General features: G+C 46.9%; 1 protein-coding gene across 1 annotated transcript in view; it reads right to left on the bottom strand.

Moving 5' to 3' along the window:
• The window catches only part of FAM120A (family with sequence similarity 120A), a 79,352-nt gene that overhangs the window by 47,257 nt on the left and 13,459 nt on the right, over positions 1 to 18,636 (bottom strand). The window contains exons 2-4 of the mRNA XM_040408465.1: positions 13,812 to 14,058; positions 6,013 to 6,095; positions 2,554 to 2,682 (exon numbers count right to left, since the gene is read on the bottom strand). Of these exons, the coding sequence (XP_040264399.1) occupies positions 2,554 to 2,682; positions 6,013 to 6,095; positions 13,812 to 14,058 (459 nt within the window). The remainder of the gene's footprint in view (positions 1 to 2,553; positions 2,683 to 6,012; positions 6,096 to 13,811; positions 14,059 to 18,636) is intronic.

Raw genomic sequence — 18,636 nt, forward strand, 5'->3', positions numbered from 1 at the left:
AAGCAGTTGGGAGCAGGTAAGGGTGGGTTCACATCAGCGTTCTGGATTCTGCTATGACTTTCCGTTATAACATGGGAATCATAACGGATCCGTCCGTTTCCCGCTATGCAAGACGGAAAACAAAGTCCTGTCGACATGTATTCCGTTCTGCATAAAGGGGACCAGGACAGATCCATTATGCTGCCTATAGACTTGTATTATGACGGAATACAAAACGGAAGCCTTTGCTTTTGGTTTTCATATCTTGAACTGATCAGGGCCAACAAGCTTGAAACAAAAATCACTGAACTAGTAAATAATAAATAGGGTAAGTATGGAATATATGTCACTGAGGCTAATGTCAATACCCTTTAAAACGTCACTTTTAATAATTAATTTAAAACGTATACCCGCAAACAAACAAAAAATATCAAAAAGATGCCGGTGGGAGACATAAAATACAATTGGGCTTAGGCACATTAAGGAAAAGTTACTGCATCCGCGGTTACTAACGATGCTGTAGGTAGGATACAGGTGGGGCTGAAAAATAACCACTGAGGACACTTCAGGTTCTCCACCCAAGTGGTGTCACTCCGGATGAAGGCAAAAACTATCCAGGGTTGTAATCTATCGCTTCATCCCAGGAAGAAAGGTATAAGCTCTTCAAAATGCCGGACAATATTGATGATAGACATCCGCTTATAGGCAAATGGCAGGCTCTCGCTGTCAGTCTACACTCTCCCTGCCTACAAGCGGAGTAATCGCCCCGAAAGGGGCGGCCCCACTTCTCGGTGGCTGTACCGTACTAAAGAATCCCTACCTAAAAGGATGTTTCCCAGTTGTTAGGTAGCCTATAGTCGAGAATGAATAGTCCTTATAGTGTCCTGTCTCCACTATCAAACTGCCGACGCGTTTCCCCAGCTCAGGTGCAGCGGTTCATCAGGGGAGGAAATCTTCAAAGCACAATGGCACTGGCCTGATAATGGCCAATGTAATGGCCTGCGGCATTGTCCGGCATTTTGAAGAGCTTATACCTTTCTTCCTGGGATGAACCGGTAGATTACAACCCTGGATAGTTTTTGCCTTCATCCGGAGTGACACCACTTGGGTGGAGAACCTGAAGTGTCCTCAGTGGTTATTTTTCAGCCCCACCTGTATCCTACCTACAGTATAGCGAGTAACCGCGGAGGCGGTAACTTTTCCTTAATGTGCCTAAGCCCTATTGTGTTTTCTGTCTCCCACCTGCATCTTTTTGATTAATATTTTGTTTGTGGGTATACGTTCTAACAAGCTTGAAACCACAAGACACGGTTAAATAAACGGCTGTATGATTATTGTCTGCATCCGTGTTATATACCAGCAGTTCAGGATGAACACTTAGCCCCAGGGGACAAAAAGGAATGACCTATTTGGCGCTGCCTGCAATACTTGCATGAGCAATTAACCCTATCCTCTGTTTCAAGAAAGCAATGTCATACTTTACAGGCCATCACAGGAGACATTTTTACTTTACTTCATTCCACCTCTTAACTATCTCACTACTTTTTGACGTCATGCTGGTAACCCGTTAATTTGACTCAGGGCTTTCTGTAACTTGTAAAGCCTAGCACAAAGCATTGTCAATAGCTGCAGAGGTATTTCTTGAAAACCTTGCAATTCCAAAGAGAGCTGGACACCTTATACTATATTCTGTTTACACGGCCCAAATTCCAAGAGGATGGACGATAAAGCAACTCAATCAGTGCTGGTTTGAAAGGCCTTTACATAGTCTGATGGAAAGCACGATGGGGAAAGAAAGTACATGGGAGGCCAATGGATAGTGCACAGGGGGGCAGAAAGCACATGGGAGGCTGATGGATAATGCATGGGGGGGGGGGGGGGGGACAGGAGACAGATGGAAAGCGCATGGGGGACGGAAAGTGAATGGGAGGCCGATGGAAAGAACACGGGGAAGGCAAGTACATGGGAAGCCAATAGATAGTGCACGGGGGATGGAAAGTACATGGGAGGCTGAAGAATAGTCCACAGGGGGAGGGAAAGTACATGGGAGGCTGAAGGATAGTCCATGGGGGAGGGAAAGTACATGGGAGGCTGAAGGATAGTCCATGGGGGGGAGGTAGGGAATGGAAAGTACATAGGAGGCCGAAAGTATAGTACACAGGGGACAGAAAGTATATGGAAGGCCGAAAGATAGTACACAGGGGACGGAAAGTATATGGGAGGCCAAAGGACAGTAAACAGGGGACAGAATGTACATGGGAGGCCAAAGGACAGTACACAGGGGACGGAAAGTACATGGGAGGCCAAAGGACAGTACACAGGGGACGGAAAGTACATGGGAGGCCAAAGGACAGTACACAGGGGACGGAAAGTACATGGGAGGCCAAAGGACAGTACACAGGGGACGAAAAGTACATGGGAGGCCAAAGGACAGTACACAGGGGACGGAAAGTACATGGGAGGCCGAAGGCTAGTGCACGGGGGATGGAAAGTAAATAGGAGACTAATGGAAAGCGCACGAGGGGAGAGCGCTGGTTCCAGAGGTTTGAGGTGTCATGTCAGTAATTTATTTACCTGTGAATGCTGGAAAACATCATTAGAAATAGAGTTCAAATCATTTGTATCCTTAATATTACGGACATAGTCAGCAACCGCTTTGATCACAACATCACAAGGGGGTAACACAAGCTGGTGAGCACGGACCTAAAAGGGAAAAAATAATGTGAATATTAAATGTATCAGTCAAAATAACAGCTGCACTGTGATTAGTTGCAATAGGTAAAAATACATCCCCACCAAATGTTTTTCCTTAGTTTTTTTAACTAGAAAATCAACCCCTTTCCTGTAAGATTAGTCACAACCAGAAGCTGGGACTACTTTTGTGTTGCAGAAACATAAAATGTGCTCCCTGCAGATTTCACCCTGTGCAAAGTGGAAAACCTGTGGTAAAAATCTGACTTCACCAGGATTCTCTTCATTACACATAAGGAGGCATCTCCCAGGCAAAAAAAAAAAACATCTCACTAGCACCACTTTTTGGAAGGGGTTCTGCACTTTGTTTAAACTGCTGATGATCTATCCTCTGGATAGATCATCAGCATCTGACCGGCAGGGGTCCGACACCGATCAGCTGTTTGAGAAGGCAGCGGCGCTATAGCAGCGCCGGGGCCTCCTCACTGTTTACCGCCGGCCCAGTGACGTCACGACTAGAATCAACTGGCCTGGGCGCGGTTAAGCTCGGTTCACTTGAATGGAGCTTAGCCCCGCCGAGGCCAGTTGATACAAGTCGTGACGTCACTGGGCTGGCGATAAACAGTGAGAAGGCCGTGGCGCTGCTGTAGCGCCGCTGCCTTCTCAAACAGGAGGGTCCTGGGTGTCAGACCCCCGCCGGTCAGATGCTGATGATCTATCCAGAGGATAGATCATCAGTTTAAACAAAGTGCAGAACCCCTTTAAGGAGACTAGCTGTGTATGCATACTTCCAAGAGAACAGAACCATCTCACTAGCACCTCCTTAAAGGAACTTTCATACTGATTGCATATCCTCAGGATAGGTCATTAATATGAGATCAGTGGCGGTCTGACTTGGGGCATCCCCGCTGATCAGCAGCGTGAGGCTCAATGGAGCTCTGGGAAGAGCCGAGGCTTCCTCGCAGCCCACCGAGCACAGCGCCGACCCCTGGATAGCAGTTGTGCCTGGCACCGCAGCTCAGCTCCATTTGATGGGTGGGGGTGAGCTACGCCTTGGTTCTGTGACCGATGAACCCGATGCTATTCACTCCTTCTTCTGGGGCGAAGTCGGATTATCTGGAGATGGTTTGGGGAACAGTGTGGAAAGGAGGAATAGACATATTGAAGGTCTACACTGGACCTGCTTCACAAACCGCATTGGACCTCGCTGCAATCCCACCAGTGTGAACAGCTTCCAATATCAATTTTTTGGGGTCTGAACTATAAATAGAAGTGTTTGATTTGCACATTTACTTCCGGTTCTTAATCTTGCTGGTTTTCAGTGCGTGTGAATTGTTCTATATAGGGGCCTGCCAGATTTCTCCCTTTTTTACCTGCTCTGCTCACCAACAATTGAAAGTAGTGCAATATCCTCTTAATAATTTTAGTTGAACTATTAAACTTGGCACAACCAGCACAAGACGTGGCGCTGGTAAACCTGCCTGCACATACTGGAATGTCACCAGCATCACAAAGCATCCACTACTCCCTCCTCCCCTTTACGTTTTTGAGTCCTGGCGACTGAAAAGCAGCCATCGCTGTTTAGTGACCTGCGGCCTTTTACATTCCTATTCAGCCGACTCCCCTACAAACATTTTAAGTGCCTGTAAACAAGCGGCACATTCATCATGGTCATTCAGCTAACAAACCATTACAGCAATGAACAAGGATCCGCTGCTCCCACTGCCTTCTCTCCAAGCAGAAACCAGGACAAAAGGCGTCTGCCCAGGTCACCAGTGTCAACCCCCTGGTGGGTCTCTAAAGTGGCCCAGACACATCTCACCGTGTCATCCAGTGACAAAAGCCACTGAAAACAATTGAGAGGCAATTACCATTTTCTTGCCATTGTTTGTCTCGTCTTTAAAGGGAACCTGTCACCGGGATTTTGTGTATAGAGCTGAGGACATGGGTTGCTAGATGGCCGCTAGCACATCCGCAATACCCAGTCCCCATAGCTCTGTGTGCTTTTATGGTGTATAAAAAACGATTTGATACATATGCAAATTAACCTGAGATGAGTCAGAGCTTGAAAATATGACTCTTCTCTGGTCACACAAGATATGACTCTTATGTTAATTTGCATATGTATCAAATAGTTTTTTTTTACACAATAAAAGCACACAGAGCTATGGGGACTGGATATTGCGGATGTTCTAGTGGCCATCTAGCAACCCATGTCCTCAGCTCTATACCCCAAATCCCGGTGACCGGTTCCCTTTAAGCCCCCTTTACATGGCTCAAGTGAGCAGACGACTGTAGGGAAGGAAGCGTTCCTCCTCAGCAGTCGCCTGCTCGTCAGTGGAGGAGACATTTACATCTGGCACTCTCCTCCACAGTATGGGGAGTGATCACTAATGCCATCACTCGTCCCCATACAGAATCATTGTTTCCTGGCAGCAGAAGGTGTTTTAAATGGTACGATCTGCTGCCAGCAAACGATGAAGTGACCGCATGAATAATCCTATTATCTGATGAATTTCATCAGGTAATCGGCGTCACCTTCACACCGGCAGATTATTGCCAACGAGTGTCCCTATGTACACTTGTTAGCAATGATCTGCCTGATGTTTGGGCAGTGTAAAGGGGCCTTTAAAACATTGGAGGCATATTGCTAGGGACCCACACCCAACTACAGAAAGCAATTTATAGCGCACGCCATATTAGTGCAATCATTCGCGACTTTTTGAGCTTTTCCAAAGCGACAAGAAAAAGTGAGTGGCTTAGTGGGAAGGCTGGCCCTTTTGTGGACCACCGCATTTACTATATCTTTCACCAGAAACTATAGTCGAAGTCTATACCAGCCCCATGCTGGCGTAGACTTCAGCTCCTGGCGCATAGAAGGGGAGGGATATGTCTCTCACGCCAGCACAGGGGGATCAAGACTGGTGTATGGTCTGGGCAACACGGTCGCTCAGTGGTTAGCACTGTTGCCTTGCAGCGCTGGCATCCTGGGTTCGACAGGACTGCATGGAGTTTGCCGAGTATGTTGCTATATAGTGAGAATAATAAATGGATAAAAATGGGTACGCCAGTCTTGATAAATGTTCCTCAACTAGCTAAAAGCTGGAGGCAGAGAATTGGCAAAGCTCAGCAGTGCAGTCACGGGCTGTAGGCCTGTAACCAAAACACGGCCGGTTCTAGATTTGTTAGAAAGGTATCACGTCATGTTCTATACAATGTCTGATTTTCATTTTTTACAACAATCGTGGAATAACCCCTTTAAATAAACTCTTCTTGCGCTGTAGATAAGGTAAAATGTTGGAATCCCATACGGTGTACAGTACACACAAGTTCTTCACCTACTTTCAATGAAGCCAATGGATGATCTGGGCCAAGTAAGCTCCAATGGAAAGCGGCTAAATCTTCATCCGGCAAGATGTGGTTCCCTGAAAAACAGCAAGAAAAATAAGAGGAATCCTGATCAGTTCCAGCTTTGAAGTTACTTCACTTATGGCCGCAATAAATATGTGAGGCTCCGCGGTCACATCCTATAAGGTGGTGGCGGTAGTGCCACTCTGGTTTACCAGCTTGTGCCATAAGCCGTGTAAGCATCGCCCCCATTGATCACATGATTGATAAAGGTCACTGTACTGATCAGACTCCAGTCCTCATTTTGGTGCAGACATATGATATCAGCAGTGTATGTTTGGCACAGGCACTAGAAAAGTTTTTGGCGCATATATTCAACATATCCATATACCCCCATGCAGTGCAAAAAATACAATGCTAATTTTATAAGAAGCATCCAATATATTAAAAACGACATATCAGATTTTTTAAGATAGGAATACGTATGCCACTGCAGTGGCTTATGTTGGAGACATGCGCCCGGAAAATCCTCCCTAACGAATACGCTTGACGCACACTGTGAGCGGAGTGTGAAAAGATTTCCAGAACGAGAAAAAGTAGCATGACGCTCAGGGCGTTGAAAACTGCAAGAGGGAAGCGAACAGCCGTAGGCCGCCTGCTGCATGGGTTTTATCCCCTGTCCTGCACCTGGATAGGACGGCAGATTAAAGGAAATGTGCCAGTTAAAAATCAGATAGTAACACAAGCTGTGATATCATGTATTGTGAATGGTGGACCCTGTCTTATCTGTACAGAATGGTGATATCATTACAGGCTGGATTAGAATGATAGATAAGCAGGTAACTGCAGTAAAGTCATGTGTACAGACCAATAAGTGGTGGCCATTATTAGACATAGTGGTCAGTGTGAAAACTGCAGGATTTAATGTTTTTTGTTTAAATATAGTGGCATGGAAAGTTAAAAATATAAAAAATGCTTAAAAATATATTAAAGGGGTTCTGCACTTTGTTTAAACTGATGATCTATCCTCTGGATAGATTATCAGCATCTGATCGGCGGGGGTCCCGGGTGTCGGACCCCCGCCGATCAGATGCTGATAATCTATCCAGAGGGTAGATCATCAGTTTAAACAAAGTGCAGAACCCCTTTAACATATATGTTTGAGAAGGCAGCGGCGCTCCAGCAGCACCGCGGCCTTCTCACTGTTTACCGCTGGCCGAGTGACGTCACGACTTGTATCAACTGGCCTGGGTGGGGCTAAGCTCCATTCAAGGGAACGGAGCTTAGCCGCGCCCAGGCCAATGATACTAGTCGTGACGTCACTGGGCCTGTGGTAAAGAGCGAGAAGGCTGCGGCGCTCCTGCCTTCTCAAAGAGCTGATCGGTCGGACCCCCGCCGATCAGATGCTGATGATCTATCCAGAGGATAGATCATCAGTTTAAACAAAGTGCAGAACCCCTTTAAATATAAAAATGTGATTTAAACACTAGGTCGTTTTCTGATGACACATTCCCTTTAATAAAGGAGTTTGTCCTACTTTTCTTCATTCTGGACTGATGCATGGACTATCCTACTGCACTGAGCACCACCCACCGCCATCATAAGGCTTCACCCGCTACCGTGTATATTGGCTCGTGAGTGGCCTCCACCTGGAAAGTGCCGACTGTTTCTTCTTTAATCGCTAACATTGTGAAGAGACCCTAAAAGACTGCGGACCTGCAAAATTGCGTAACTGACGCGGACTCATTCATACAGTCATGTGAATGAGCTCATTCACATGACCGTAGGAATGAGTCCGCATCCGTTCCGCAATTTCACAGTTCCGTTCTGCTGCCTCGCGATTGCGGACAAGAATAGGCATTTTCAACGACTGCGGCGGCCATGTGCGGTCCGCAAAACACTACGGTCGTGTGAATGTAGCCTAAAACTGAAAGCAACACCCTGGCAGGATCTCTTTGGCTCCTCAATTTTATTTGCACCAATTTTTTTTATTTTTATAAACCTCCTTCATTGTCTGTCCAAGTTATGAGGGTGCTCGGGCCCAGTATCAGCCAGGCCCAGTAGAGCTCAGGGCCCAGAACCAGTATCACCATTAGAGTCTTCAAGAAGAAGAATCCCTAAAGTCTGCTCTATCTTGACGGAAGCAAACTAGAGGCTGAATTTTTACACAGGAACGGAAATAGGACAAAGGCAGCGAGTATTACGGTATGTACGCTGCCATCCAACCATGAAAACTGCTCCTCTAGGAAGCACTTTCTACCACTGTGACCCAGTACACTTCTACATGCAGACACCCAGCGCACCGGCCTCTTAGTTGCAATTACAGGCAAATTTCAGAGCGTGGGGAACAATGAGGCACTTCTGGCTGAGGCCGCAGAATGAGCTGGGCCGCCTCCATTGGAGATTAGCACCTGACACCTCACTGAAGGATTCAGTAACCTTGACAACGGAGCAGGCCTCACCGGGCAAAGCTGTAATGATCGTCTCACACAGACACGCTCTGACCAAAGACTACGCACAGGAAAAAAATAAAATGGCAATTTATTTCAATGCCGCCTTTAATGATGGTATTAGCATGACGTTCACACAATGATTCTGTCAAATGATGGACGTTTAGGGCCCTGGATCCATTGCAGATGCTTCTTTCATTTTCTTACCAGGTTATATATCACATTACTGTTCCCATAAAGATACGCAACGCAGGTCACATTTTGGATCTGTTAACGGTGCATTAAAGAGGTATTCCGGTAGGTACAAATTATTATAACTATCAGATCGGTGGGGGTCCTACCATGGGGACCCCCATCGATCACAAGAATGGGGCCCTGTATCCCCTGCAAGCCCCTTGCTGCTCCCCTAAAATGACCGGAGTGGCCAGTCACACATGCACGCTCCATTAATTTCTACTGGTGTTCCGGAGATATTGGGGCGCTCTACACAGCATTTAAAGGGTTATTCCCATCTATTCTTTTTTCTCTCTCACACTTTCCTCATATTCCCCTCTTGGCGCCCTGCTCTGATGCTTCAGAAAAGATTCCTTGTGGGATTTCTCTGGACCAACACACTCTTTTATTGTGTGTTTTTTCAATATATTCCCATCTAGGACATTGGGGTCACATCGCTGGGATATGCTCCCAATGTCTGATAGAGGTGGGTCCCACACCTAGGACCTGAACCTATCCTTAGAATGGAGCCCACAATGTGACGGAGCGCTCGCCACCCTCCATTCATTTCTATAGGTACGTTCAGCTATTTTTGGAAGTCCCATTGAAACGAATGGAAAGTGCATCATGCAAGCGCATGTGGTGAATGGAGCACCCTCCAGCACTTTGCAGACGCCGTTCTAAGTATAAGTGCCGCCGATAGGACCCGCACCAAAAAGACATTTGGGGACATATCTTAGGGATATATCCCCAATGTCTAAGATGGGAATAACCCTTTGAGATCTCTGCTTGCAGTCATCCAATCGGAACCTTTAAAAGTGTTGTCCACAATGAAACCGTTTTTCCTAATTACACCACTTCCTCGCCGGACCTGTGACCACTGCTCGGTTCTGTGTTACTGCACTTTAGTCCCTGCATGTAAAATTCTGGCACAGACTAAATGACCGGTCTCAGTGGTGACATGTCTCAAGGCAGCACGTAAATGCTGGGTCACATGCACTTGGGGACACGTCACTGCTGGGGCCACTCACTGGCTGCAGCGGCATGTAAGACCCCGTCCGCGCCAGACGTTTACATGCAGGCACTGAAGTGAAGATAGCCTGGGACAGCGCTGAGCAGGGAGCAGGTAAGTACTCTTCCCTTCACATGCCAAGCGAGGAGGTGGACCTACTAGTACGGCCACTCAGTCAGGTTTCCTGATGCAGTTTTGGAAGCCAAAAATCAAGAGTGGGTCGTAAAAGGAGAAAACAAATTTTAATTCACTCCCGGCTTTGTCTTTCAAAACCGCATCAGGAAACCTGACGGTGTGGCCGCACCCTAATAGATGCAGGTCCCACACCTCTCTCTAGGACCACGGCCATCTGGACGCACTAGCTATAGGCGGTTGCAACTATGGAAACATCTAGGCGGCCTGAGTTATACTGTTTCTGCCTCTCACAAGTCATGGTACGGTTATTCCCATTCTGAAATTTTACTACCCCTTCAAGGCTCAGCAGGATCAGTGTATTTTTTTTTTTTCTTTTTTTCTTTTTTTTTTTTTTTAGGAGCGACTGCTATACAGCTATATACATGCTGTCTATGCCCCATTCAGTTAGCACGTATATAAAGCTGGCAGCATGACTTTAATCAGCATGGTGCCGGATTAAAGCTCCTGCAAACAAGCATGAGCAGGTCAGACCTTAAAGGGAGTCTGTCACCTCCATATGGCCATATACAGTGCTTACATGGCTCTGTAGCACACCTATACAGGATTGTAACGGTACCTTTGTTCTTTTCTTTAGACTTGCACAAGCAGGAAAAACGAAGTTTAATTCATATGCAAATGAGCACTCGCAAGTGCCCAGGGGCGGCGTTCAGTGTGTAGGTGCCCAGGCTGCTCTGCCTTCTTTTCACTTTACTCCTCCCAGTCTCATCCTTTGCCCGCCCGATTCCGGTGCAGCCGCGTCACTTCCGGTACAGAGATCTGGCAGAACACCGGCCAAGATCCCACGCCTGTGCACTGCTTTGCTGGGCTGGGGCATGTGCACGGTGATGCCCATTGTGGGCACTGCATCGCTTCCCCTAGTGCGCATGCCCTTGGCCGGACCTAGCGATGACGTAAAGGACTTGGAGGGCGGGCAAAGACAGAGACTGGGGAGGAGTAAAGTGAAAAGAAGGCAGAGCAGCCTGGGCACCTACACACTGAACTCCTCCCCTGGGCACTTGCGAATGCTCATTTGCATACGAATTAAACCTCGTTTTTCCTGCTGGTGCAAGTCTAAAGAAAAGAACAAAGGTACCGTTACAATCCTGTATAGGTGTGCTACAGAGCCATGTAAGCGCTGTATATGGCCATATGGAGGTGACAGACTCCGTTTAAAGAGAAAACAGAAGCAGTTTATTACCTTCTCTGCTCCGTGCATAGCGCTCAATAAGCACTCGAGTGAACAGAGGAAGCGGTCTACTGGACCTGGTGACCATGTTTCTCGAGCACAGGAAAGCTGCAGGGTCTTACCAGACCCCAAAAATTTGATTAAAAAGAATCCAGCACTCAATAAAAATTTCTTTTCTGATGACTATTTGAAGTTGTGAGCTGACAACTTTTTCTTGATCATAAGGGTGCATTCACACGACTGTATGGATGTTGCAGTCCGTAAAACGGGTACCGCAAAAAATACAGATGACGGTGTTTCATCTGTTTTTTTTGCAGCTCCATTGTAACAATGCAGACGTGGACAGCACACGTGTGCTGTCCCATATTTTTCATTGGGACTGCAAAAAATGCGGACCCCATCAAACCCGCAAAAAAATGCAGATCGTATGCAGAGCAAAACTATGGTCAGGTGAATGGATCCTCATCCAGTTCAGCTCTGCCTGTGTACATGGCCCCATTACATGTCCAAGTCACAAAAAAAATAAAAATAAAATATTGGGGTCATACATGCCAAGAATATTTTTTTTAAAAATAAGCAAATGTATATCATAAAAATAGAAAAAAAAAAAAAAAAAAAAAAAAAAAAAAAGTCACGTAGGTCGACAAGTGGCCGGAATGGATGCCGGAGGTCATTCATTACATGCGCAACCGCTTATATTTTAACTTTAAAGACCCCTTCAAATGGGCTGACAATTGAGGCACTTATCTGGGAGGAGAATTCCTGATAATTGCCCTGTCTACATGTGCCACCAATCACACGATGAATGAGCAAATTCTCGTTTAGCGGACGAAAGCATTGCCATCGCGGTTTCCTAAACCAGTTTCTGGGCAGCATATCGTGCTGTGTAAACAAAGTAAGCGGGAAAAGGAAAAACTCTCCTGTCTTGTTTGTAAAATGGGTGGATAAAGGAAAGTTCCTTTAACCCCCTCCCCTGTCCCTAGGGTCCATGGATGCTGCACATGGGGTAGAAAGGATCTTAAAATGTACCAATTTCTTTTGACAGTTAAAACTAGGGATGAGCGAATCGACTTTGCAAGACTTCGCGCAATAACTTCATAAATTAATTTGTACTGTAAAAAAACATTTCCTGAACTCTGGTTCGGTTCCAAGGTACCACTTGGAACCAAACCAGAATTCGGGAAATAGTTTATTACAGTACAAATTAATTTCAGTTATTGCGCAAAGTCTTGCGAGAATTCGCTAAGCAATAACTTCGGCTCATCAGGGCCAATACATTCCAATACTGTTCGGGGCTCCTGCTCCGTACAGTATTAGAACGAAGTTTTATGCTAATCGACTTTGGATGTTTCATCCAAAGTCTATTCGCTCATCCCTAGTTAAAACCATATAACAACACTTATCCTGTTTTTCTAATCTGTTTTAATTTTTTTAATTCCATTTCAGGAACATTATTACGGGGGCGGCCATCTTGGCTGAGCCGTTTTGCAACAGCATTTACAAAGCATTAAGAAAACGGCTTTACGGCAGCCCCATGGGCCTCAGACACAGTGGTCAGGAGGGGACCCTATTGACTTCTATGGGAGAGTTTTCTAGGCATGCTCTTTGACCTGTGCAGAGGTCAGGAGGGAGAAGATAAGCTGTGATATCACCTATGGTCAATGGCGGATCCCGTCTTTTCTATACACAGAGGGGATATCATTACAGGCAGGATTAGAATGACAGATAAGATGATAACTGCAGTAAAGTGATCTGTACAGACCAAGGAGTGGCAGCAATTATAAGGCTTAGTGGCTAGTGCGAAAACTACAGGATTTTATTTAAATATATTGACATGGAAAATTAAAAACATCGGCAAAAATTCTTAAAAAATATGTTAAACATAAAAACGTGATTTAAACAATTGGTCATTTTCTGATGAGACATTCCCTTTTCTTGCTGCTCTCTAAAGCCTCATTCACACGTCAGTGTTTCACGGACGTGTGCTGTACGTGTTCTCCACGGACAGCACACGTCCCTATTCATTTTAAAGTGTGTATTTAGACATCAGTGTTTTAGCACGGATGCATGCTCTATTTTGTCCGTCACGTCCATTATAGTCTATGGGTCAGTGAAAACCACGGATGCCATCAGTGTTGCATCCGTGTTTCACAGATTAAGGAGAGATGCTTTGAAAAAAAAAATTCAGCTGTTCAGTGTCAGTGAAACACTGATGCAACACGGACAGCAAAAACAAAACAAAACACACAGACCCTTTAGACAGCTTCACGGATGCATCACTGACCACCTGCTCGCGGATTTCAGCACGGACACGGATGTGTGAATGAGGCTGAACTTCAATACTGTACCTAGAATTATGTTCCTAGTATCTAATATTTAAGTCAAAGCAGTTGCCTCATAAGAACGTCTTCCCTTAAATAAGTGTCTGATTGGCGGGGGTCCAAGATGATCGCACAAACGGGGGCCAGTTGCTGCTTCATTCAAGTCTGCGGGGCTGCCCGGAGATAGACAATTGTCCTCCTGCTATCACACAGCTGAACGGGGCAGCTGACGTGCATACCTATCTGCCCACTCAGCTCCTGTTCTCCAGATTAGCGGGGGATCCAGTGGTCGGACCCCCGCCAATTAGACACTTTTTCCCTAACCATCGGAGAGGAGATAAGTTGTTGTAATAAAACCACCCTTTAAAATGGCACAAGATCCAAGTTCTAACCCTTATTTTCTAGTCGTAGACATTACAGCAAACCAAAGACGTTACCTAGAAGAGCAGCAAATATGGGAAAGCGGTTGGGATTGAGGTCCAGTTGCTTGGCCACTTCATGCATCAGATACTGGCTGGTGGTGATACTTTTCCCATTGCGACTCAGCTTTAGCGCATGGGCACTGAAGTAGTAAGGGATGTTGCACAGAGCGTAGTCTGAATCGTAAGCAACAAGGCCATGGAATCCATTTTCTCGGCAGAAACTAATAACTTCTTGGTGATGGTCTTCAATGCTCTGTGCGACCTGCAAGGAGAAAGAAAGAGGTTACAGCAAGACCGAAGATCATTAAAAGAAACCACTAATAGAAGGGGGGGGGGTCCACGTACCTTACACATTATAGGTAATGATAACATTACTACAGCCATACAGGACTGCCTTCTCTTAACCTCACACTGTAATAAACTCCTAGACACGTGGACTGGAGGAGCCACGTCCAGGGGTTATTACAAGACACAGACAATAGGCATGTATTAGGGGAAGTATCTGCGATTCAATTCCACACCACAAGGTAACCGCACACTTTAAAGGGTTAACAGCTGATCATAAGTATCCAGTGCCTGGAGCGAGTCAGGCAAAATTCAACTCGGGTTCGATTAAATCTTTTTATTTTTTATTATGTTTTACTATTTTTATTATGTTTTTACTAATAGCGATCTGCCACCGGCAAACCCCTAGACCAGTGGTGGCGAACCTATGGCACGGGTGCCAGAGGCGGCACTCAGGGCCCTCTCTGTGGGCACCCGCACCCTGGAAAAAGTCTATGGTGTACCAATATGCCTTAGACTTTCCCTGCCATTCATAAGCGCAGGGCGCCCTATGAACAGCACAGGCAGCGCACTATAAACGGCATAGGCCGGGCATTATAGCTAAATAATAAAGTACATGGAAGATATACCATATTGGACTGTAGTATTCAGGTTAAATTGCTGTGTTGGCACTTTGCGATAAATAAGTGGGTTTTGGGTTGCAGTTTGGGCACTCGATCTCTAAAAGGTTCGACATCACTGCCCTAGACAGTATGGGGATGAGCGACGGCATAGTGATCACTCCTCCCCATGTCGCGGAAGAGATTGTTGCCTGTAATAGCAACGGTCTCCTCTGCTAGCAAGCAGGTGATTGCCGGGAGGGAACGCTTCACTCCCAGCAATCGTCTGCCAGATCGGGCTGTGTAATACAGTATTAGGCTACATGCACATGCCCGTGCGCTTTCCAAAATTTATGGAACAGAAGGTGCTGCCCATTATAGAAATGCAGATTCTTGTCTGCAAAACAGACAAAAATAGGACATGTTGTATTGTTTTGTGGGGCCACAGAATGGAGCAACAGATGCAGCCCCATAGAAGGGAATGGGACCCAAACAATGGTCATGGGCCTGAGGACTTAAGACCACGTTCACACTGCTCGTTGAGGCTCTGTTTGAAGCCACGCTCTGCAGTTCTGTTCTATCTCATGACAAGATTAGCACAGCATGCACGCTGTGTCCGATGAAAGCAAATGTCCAGCTCTCAGTGTCCAAAACCCTTGACCCCCTGACCTATTCCCACTCCGAGACGCCTGGAATGTCACTCATGGATCTAAAACAACTAAACAAACAAAATGGAAACTCCAGTATAAAAAAAAAATAAGCAAAAAATGTTGGGTCCATTTACACGTCCGCAAATGTTTTGCGATCCAAAGTGCGGATCAGCAAAACACGGACACCTGCGGACCGCACATGCCAGGCACTTTAAATAGAAAGGCTTTTTCTTGTCCGTGTCTGCAGACAAAAATAGGACATGTTCTATTTTTTTGTGGAACGAAGTGCGGATGCGGAACGGAAGTGCAGATGCGGACAGCTCACTGTGTGCTGTCCCCATCTTTTCCGGGCCCATTGAAAATGAATGGGTCTGCACCCGTTCCGCATAATTGCGGAACGGATCCGGACCATTCATACGGACGTCTGAATGGAGCCTTACTCGTATCCTCTTACCAGAAATGACGGCGGAGGCCAGAGATCTTTACGAAGATATCTGATGAAATTTTGCTTGGGTTTGACCAAAACATTTCCCACCGTCTCTGCCAAGAGTCGCTTATCACACCCGCTCGCACCAGATGCCAACTCTCAAAAGATAATCTGATGGTATCAAACTGCAATCTAAGGGTACTTTCACACTTGCGGCAGTGTGATCCGGCTGGCAGTTCCGTCGTCTGAACTGCCCGCCGGATGCGCCGATCTGGCTGCGACTGAAAAGCATTTGTTAGACGGATCCGGATCAGTCTCTCCGCTTGTCATGCGGACAGACGGATCCGTCTTGTATCTTTTTTCACATTTTTACCGGTCTGCGCATGCGCAGGCCGGATCCGGCATTCCGAATGCCGGATCAGGCACTAATACATTCCTATGGGGAAAAATGCCTGATCAGTCAAAACGACTGAACTGAAGACATCCTGATGCATCCTGATGCATCCTGAACGGATTACTCTCCATTCAGAATGCATGGGGATATGCCTGATCAGTTATTTTCTGTTAGGCCTCTTTCACACTTGCGTTGTCCGGATCCGGCGTGTACTCCACTTGCCGGAATTACACGCCGGATCCGGAAAAACGCAAGTGTACTGAAAGCATTTGAAGACGGAGCAGTCTTCAAAATGCTTTCAGCGTTACTATGGCAGCCAGGACGCTATTAAAGTCTTTGTTGCCATAGTAGGAGCGGTATACTTACAGTCCGTGCGGCTCCCGGGGCGCTCCAGAATGACGTCAGAGCGCCCCATGCGCATGGATGACATGATCCATGTGATCACGTCATCCATGCGCGTGGGGCGCCCTGACGTCACTCTGGAGCGCCCGGGGAGCTGCACGGACGGTAAGTATGCTGCTCCCCGCTACACTTTACCATGGCTGCCAGCACTTTAGCGTCCCGGCAGCCATGGTAACCATTCAGAAAAAGCTAAACGTCGGGTCCGGCAATGCGCCGAAACGACGTTTAGCTTAAGGCCGGATCCGGATCAATGCCTTTCAATGGGCATTAATTCCGGATCCGGCCTTGCGGCAAGTCTTCAGGATTTTTGGCCGGAGCAAAAAGCGCAGCATGCTGCGGTATTTTCTCCGGCCATAAAACGTTCCGTTCCGGAACTGAAGACATCCTGATGCATCCTGAACGGATTTCTCTCCATTCAGAATTCATGGGGATAATCCTGATCAGTATTCTTCCGGCATAGAGCCCCGACGACGGAACTCTATGCCGGAAGACAAGAACGCAAGTGTGAAAGAGCCCTTATAGAGCCCCTGTGACGGAACTCTATGCCGTAAAAGAAAACCGATAGTGTGAAAGTACCCTAAAAGTAATGGCACGAACTGCCAACTGCGGCTGACTGGATGTTATATTCGAGCGTGCCTTCATCATATCTGCCGTCATGGCTTAAAAATATGAGAAGACATTCACCAGACGCCTATACAATAGTCAACAGGTCTACATTTAAAGGGGTTGCCCTCTTTTACCTTGTGATGACCTATCCTGAGGACAGGCCATTATTTAGTAAAGACAGGACAACCCCTTTAAAGGAGTTGTACAGCTTAGAAAAACCTATTGTCATATACCCCAATAGAAGGATGTCCCCTGTTCAGGATAGTCATCTCTTGGCCAGGCTACAGAGAGCGCCTGTACTACAGATGCCCTTTAAAGGGGTTGTTCCACCATAAGAACTTATCCTCTATCTTGTGGCTAGGGGATAAGTGTCTGATCAGTGGGGGTCCAACTTCTGGGACCTCCACAGATCATAGGAACGAGGTGGCGGTGACATGTGAACTGCTGGTCCATTCAACTCTACATCCCGGAGATCAGCCGCCCACCAATCAGATATCCAGTTCTTATGGTAGGGCAACCCCTTTAAGGGGGTTATCTGGATAAAGATAATGATGACCTATCCTCAGGATAGGTAATCATTATCACATCAGCGCAGGTCCGACTCCCGGCACCCCCGCCGATCAGATGTTTCAGGAAGTGATCTGTCTGAACAACTGTTAGCACAGCATAAGGCCTAGTACAAAAAGTGGAAAAACCCGGTATGTATGAGGACTTTCCACCAATGTGTAGAGTGGTGTACACGTGCACATGAAAATTCATGCAAACAATGACCACGGTTGCATCCACACTGATGCAAAGGGTTAATATTGCAACACATACTACTAGGGCTGAAACGATTACTCGATTGAATCGAGTAATTCGACAAAAAAATCCTTGATGCAAATTTTTTGCATCGAGGATTTGTTTGTGTCATGTGACCACGGAGCAGGAGTGAAGCGCTTGCCATTACTTACCGCTCTGTGGTCACCTGCCGGCCCGTACCGCGCTGCACTGGATCCTGACACATCGTCAGGTCATAGTGCACGTAAGCACGCACTATGCCCGACGCTGTGTGACGTCAGGATCCAGTGCAGCGCGCGGAGAAGAGGAACGAGCTGTGGAGCGGCGCCCCTACAGGAAAGGTAAGTATTTTATTTCACTGGCGCTGGGGACATGGGGCTGAAGAGGGACAGCGAGGGGCTGAAGAGGGACAGCGAGGGGCTGAAGAGGGACAGCGAGGGGCTGAAGAGGGACAGCGAGGGGCTGAAGAGGGACAGCGAGGGGCTGAAGAGGGACAGCGAGGGGCTGAAGAGGGACAGCGAGGGGCTGAAGAGGGACAGCGAGGGGCTGAAGAGGGACAGCGAGGGGCTGAAGAGGGACAGCGAGGGGCTGAAGAGGGACAGCGAGGGGCTGATCTGATGGTACTGAGGGACATGGAGGGGCTGATCTGATGGCACTGGGGGACATAGCAATGAATTGTATGGAGGGGCTGATGGCA

This window comes from Bufo bufo, chromosome 9 (genome assembly GCF_905171765.1).
Source record: "Bufo bufo chromosome 9, aBufBuf1.1, whole genome shotgun sequence".
NCBI classification, from domain to species: domain Eukaryota; kingdom Metazoa; phylum Chordata; class Amphibia; order Anura; family Bufonidae; genus Bufo; species Bufo bufo.